The sequence below is a fragment of the Orycteropus afer genome, unplaced genomic scaffold (assembly GCF_000298275.1).
Source record: "Orycteropus afer afer isolate SDZICR_OR568_19922 unplaced genomic scaffold, OryAfe1.0 scaffold00235, whole genome shotgun sequence".
Taxonomy (NCBI): domain Eukaryota; kingdom Metazoa; phylum Chordata; class Mammalia; order Tubulidentata; family Orycteropodidae; genus Orycteropus; species Orycteropus afer.
In genome coordinates, this window is record NW_006921822.1 from 5468967 (window position 1) to 5475023 (window position 6057).

The 6057-nt window shown below is 34.3% G+C and overlaps 1 protein-coding gene across 1 annotated transcript in view; it reads right to left on the reverse strand.

Moving 5' to 3' along the window:
* CNOT6L (CCR4-NOT transcription complex subunit 6 like) overlaps positions 1 to 6057 on the reverse strand; it is a 97499-nt gene that overhangs the window by 87886 nt on the left and 3556 nt on the right. The window contains exons 2-3 of the mRNA XM_007949050.2: positions 5179 to 5365; positions 3639 to 3724 (exon numbers count right to left, since the gene is read on the reverse strand). Coding sequence (XP_007947241.1) covers positions 3639 to 3724; positions 5179 to 5365 — 273 coding nt within the window. The remainder of the gene's footprint in view (positions 1 to 3638; positions 3725 to 5178; positions 5366 to 6057) is intronic.

Here is a 6057-nt window from a genome sequence, read left to right on the forward strand (position 1 = left end):
ATAAATGGAAGAACATCCCATGTTCATGGATAGGTGTTGTTGTTGTTGTTGTTGTTGTTATGTGCCGTCGAGTTGGACCCGACTCATAGCAACTCCTCCTTGGGTTTCCGAGGCAGTATCACTATGGAAGTAGATTGCCCCATCTTCCTTCCGAAGAGTGGCTGGTGGGTTTGATCCACCAGCCTTCTGGTTAGCAGTGAAGTGTCTTAGGCACTATGGTACCAGAGCTCTCTCATGGAAGTAAAATGTCAATACTACCCAAAGTAATCTACACATTCAATACAATCTCCATCCAGATTCCATCAACATTTTTTAAGGACACTGGAAAAACAATCACTAATTTCATATGGAAAGGAAAGAGACTTTGAATAAGCAAAGCAAAGATGAAGAAAAAAAGCAAAGTAGGATGTCTCACACTCCCATATCTCAAAACCTACTATACAGCCACAGTAGTTAAAACAGCATGTTATGAGTACAATGATAGACAAACAGACCAATGGAACAGAATCAAAAAACCCAGAAAATAAGACACATCCATCTATGGACAGCTGATCTTTGACAAAGGACCAAAACCTGTGACAGCCTCTTTAACAAATGATGCTGGCAAAAGTGTATAACCACTTGCAGAAAAATGAAACAAGACCTATACCTCACTCCAAACACAAAAACACACTCAAGTTGGATCAGAGACTTAAATGTAAAACCCAAAACTATAAAGCTTATCAAAGATAAAACAGGGGCAAATCTAGGGGCCCTAACTTATGGCATAAATAGACCATCAAACATAACCTAAAATGCACAGGCAGCAGAAGAGATACTTCTTCAGCAAAAGACTGAAACAATTCAGCAGAAGACTGAAACCTTTTAAAAATTAAATTCTTATGTGCATCTAAAGACATCTCCAAATGGGTAAAAAGAGAACCTACAGATTAAGAAAAAATATTTGGCTGTGACATATCAGACAAGGGACTTATCTTCAAAATTTACAGAAAATTTCAACACCTCAACACCAAAAAGACAAACAACTCAATTTAAAAATGGGCAGAGGACATGAACAAACACTTCACTAAAGAAGATATACTGGCAGCCAACAAACACATGAGGAAATAAATATTCACGATCATCAGACAGATGCAAATCAAAACAACAATGAGATATCTCACCCCAGTAATAACAGCAAAGTTTAACAAGACAGATAATAACAAACGTATATAAGTACAGCTAATAGATGAGTCGAACAGGTGCATATGGTTCTTACTTAGCCTTACTTTAGTACAGATTTACACCCTTGGAAACCCTATGGGGCAGTTCTACTCTGTTCTATAGGGTCACTATGAGTTGGATTCGACTCAGGGGCAATGGGTTGTAGTTCAAGTCAAAAAGACTTGAAGACTTTTTTAATGATTTAAAAGCTGCACATGTAGCAAGTGGAGGCGATTGCAAAGAACAGTTTGTTGTAAGTAGAGGTTGGTCCAATTGGTTTAAAGTGAGGGCAAAGTTAAATAACATTAAAGGGCAAGTAGGAGTTGTTTGTATCTGGGGACTGCCTGTATTAGATCACCACCTCATTCCATACAAAAACAATTCCAAATGAGTTAAAGAACTAACTATGAAGAACAAAACTTTACAACTTTTAGAAGAAAGTACATACATTTCTGACCTGAAATAGGGCAGGATATCTTAAACAAGAGACAAAACACACTAACCATAAAGAGAAAAATTTTACATTTAACTATATTAAAAATAACAGATCTCTTCATTATAAGATACCATAAAGAAAATTAAAAGGCACAAATAGACAAAAGTTAAAAACTCACACAAAACAATAAATAATAAAAAAATCAAACTGAAAGTGGGAAAAGAGATCAATAGTAACTTCACAGAATCAATAGCAATTATGGCCAATAAACATGAAAAGATGCTCAATCTAAGTAACAATTTAAAAAAAAAAAAATCACTGCCGTGGAGTTGATTTCAACTCATAGAGACCCTTCGAGTTTCTGAGGCGGTATCTCTACGAAGTGATTGCTCAACCTTCCTTCCAGAGTGGCTAGTGGATTTGAACCACCAGCCGTCTGGTTAGCAGTCAAATGCCTTAGGCATTACGCCACCAGAACTCCTCAACAGAAGGTGGAACTGCCAAAATACCCGGCAGATTCTCATAAAAGAGAAAAAGACTGCATACAGATACATATAGCTATTTACCATAGTATAAATTTCAGTTCAATAAAAAGGAACTTATCCATAGGCATGAAATCAAAGTTATATTAAGAGATTTCAACAAATGTGAATCAGTAGACAAAAGGCCACTAGAACTGAAGGCCAGTGAAAAGTCAGTAGTTTAAAAAGAGTTCAATATTTTAACTAGTAAAATAGAACAAAGAACTAAGGAAATAAAAGATTTTTTAGAATGATTCATTCAGTTGTTACTCAGTATAAACTTTCTTGGAACATTCCTCCATATGACATAACATGTAATAAGATTATGAAACTGTAAGAAATGTACTATTTGCTTTTTCAGGAATGCTGCCTGGTACAAAGGGTAAGTTAGTAGTCCACTGGGTTCAACAGTACATTATTCATTTGTCTTTGATGTGTTCTATCAATACAGAGGGAGGAAAACAGCTGATTTTATTAATGGTAAACAAAATTACTTATTCTTAGTAGAAACAAAGCTATAATTTGTATATGAATTTATAATTATCATTAGGAAAGAGGTATAAATTTCATGCTTCATTAAAGAAAATGTAAACTTCATACTTCATGAACCAACGATTCAATCTAAAATTATAAACAGTGTTATCCATTGCCATAATATTCTTATAGAGAAACAGACTTGTCCCACCTCCAACTTTATCTAGATGGCTACTTTATCTGTATTTACAAGAACAGAAAATAAGGAAATAGAAAATATAATGAAACATCACAATAGTTTAATTTCAAATGCCTTGGGTTAATCCTCAGGGAAATATTTTAGATATAATATTCCCTCTTACTGTACATGATAAAACTATCAATAAAATCCAACAGAGAAACTAAAACCACAAAATTTAGATCATTTATATAGTTACCCAATTTACAAAGGATTAACTATACAAGGAAGCCTAATATCATTTGTCATTTCAACCAATATAATCAACATTCTTCCCATTCTTATCCAAGCTTCACTTAATATTCCATTACATACTGTAAGTAAATATAAATAACGCATTTTCATGGAGATGCAAATAACCTCTGAAGAAGGAATATAAAATACGTGAAAATACATATTTTACAAGGTTTTCAATTGATGGTTACTCTTCGACTGATGTTTATTCAGTAGAAGCACTGAATAAAATGTTTAATCGGCACCTTCATTTAGTTCTCTGAATTCAAAAATAAACCTTTCTTCCTAAGCTAAAAAAAAAACGCAAATTTCAGAATTTATGTAAATAGAGTATGGCTTTTATCCACATGGATTTAACTATAATGACTGAGATAAGACAATCAGAGGATCATGTCATGCATTTTGGATTAATATGTTGTATTTAGAATAATCATTATGTATCATTCATTTTTAATGTTACAGCATAATGTTTTCCCTCAGAACACCTCAGTAGTGACTGTTAACACTACCACTGTTTTTTTTAATTACTCACCTTTCAAACCTAGAGTCTGTAGCTGGAAGAGCCGACCAAGTTCATAAGGCAAAACCCGTAACAGATTGTTATTTAAAAGCAATTCCCTGTTTTAGAAAAAGAAAACTTTGTTTTAATTTGATTTGTCAAATTTAATGAGTGTCTACAATTGCAGTTCTTAAGCTTCCTTCCAATACATCATGAATGATGCTTATGTTCAAGCCACATTATTGTATATTTATCCAAAAGTGTTGTACAGTATTCAAATACTACAAAATATGTAACTGCCACAATTATTAACGGTGTTTGTATAATATATTCATTCTTTAACATAGAAGTTAGAGGTGTAGGAATTGTGTGTCATTCTCAGGCTACGTCTACTTCCTTTTCTCTCTTTTCCAAAATGCCTATCAAATGCAAACCAGAGTGACATTATACAAATATACTTGAACTTGTACTTTATAAGAAAAAAAAGTATTTTTTAACAGACTTCAGGATTTAACTATAATTAGTAATCATCATTTTTCATAACTGATAATAACTATAATCCTGTCAAGAGATCATGAGAGACAATCACTGACAAAGAACATAAGTATTTAAAGAAAGTATTTGCTAGCTCTGGTAGCATAGTGCCTAAGGCACTTGACTGCTAACCAGAAGGCCGGCGGTTCAAACCCACCAGCCACTCCTCGGAAGGAAGGTTGGGCAATCTACGTCCGTAGTGATACCGCCTTGGCAACCCAAGGAGGGGTCACTATGAGTTGGGGCCAACTCAACGGCACATAACAACAACAACAACATTGGCTAGCACAGATAAAATCTAAGTTTATAATTGTGAAAATGTGGGTACTCTATTAAAAAATAAATAAACAGAACCCTTATTATTGGCTAACCAAAAAGTTTTTTAAAAAAAGTGAAAAACTAACAAAATATACAGTAAGGGGATGGTGAAAAGCAAGATTCTAAAATAGTATCAATGCTTAATTTTAAATATGCGAGAGCAATTTTTTAAATTTCTTACTCAGCAGATAAACAAGATAGAAAGGCAATTACTGTTTCTATTGTACACATTTAAAGTACCACAATTTCCTACAAAAATTTCTCCAATGCAGGAATTCTTAAAAGGATCCTGAAGGCCTAGAAATAAATATATATTTATTATCAGATTTTAAAGTTTCCTTATGAAGTTGTAATGTGAAATACATCTTGCCCTTTGTAATAAAGACATATTTCTAAAAATTTTACTTAGAAGCAAATCATATTTTCCCAATTATTTCTATTAGTTTTATCAGATACTTGAGCCTAAACTGTTTTTAACTGCCTCAAGTTTGTGGGAATATGTTGATAATATAAACACATTTTTAGCCAGGAACCTCCAAACTTAAATGAAACTAAAAAAGAAATGGTCATTGGAAATCAACTCATGCACTGTGCTAACACAGTTTATGTTACAGCATTTGATCTTCACACACACACACACACACACAACTATAACTTCCCATAATTTACTTATTTGGGAAATTCAGAATTTATGTAGTTAGTCACGTCTGTATTTCCTCACCTGAGAGACACCATATTTCCTAGTTCTGCTGGTAAACTTCTGAGTTTATTGGATGATAGATCCAGGTAAACCAGATTATGAAGCTTGGCAATATCAGGTGGAATGCGGCTAAGGTAATTGTCATTTAGGTGCAGTGCCGTCAAATGTGTCAGTGACCAAAGTGATGTACTTAAGCTCCGCACTCTACCTAAAAGGCAAAATACTGAGGCATAAAATTCAAGACCCAAGACAGACTGCAAAACAGTAAGGACTAAAAGGTGGTAGAAGAGGGTACAAATACATGAAGATACTGTATCTTCAGCATATTAATTTTGTATTTAATACCTCTGATTGATTCTAAACACAACTTGTCCTCCTTTAATTTCACACCACTTTCTCCTGAGAACTACTCTTTCTCATGGATCTTTCATTCATTAAATGAGATCTGGCATAATGAAGACATCTTTGGACTCATGGTGATCAAATAGTCTCAAAGACCAAGCATGGGGATGAATGAGCTTTTGTGGTACAACAGCCTTGAATTTTTAAGTCATAGTTCTAATTAAAGAATGTCTCATACATTTCATGAAAGTTAATAGTGCAAGGTGTATCCATTCCCAAGGCCTAGATTAATCTACAAACTTGAATAGAATACAGAATTACTATGACTTAGAGCCAACCGTAGATTAGCCACCAGGAAAACCATTTTAGCCCCAAAAGAGATATCTTCCCCAGCCTTCTGATGTTACAACTATAGATTAATAACTCTGGCGTAAGGTTTTCCATTTAGTGCAAAATACTGGTAGCAGGAGCTCTGGTAGCATAGTGCCTAAGGCACTTGACTGCTAACCAGGAGGCTGGCGGTTCAAACCCACCAGCCACTCCTCGGAAGGAAGGTTG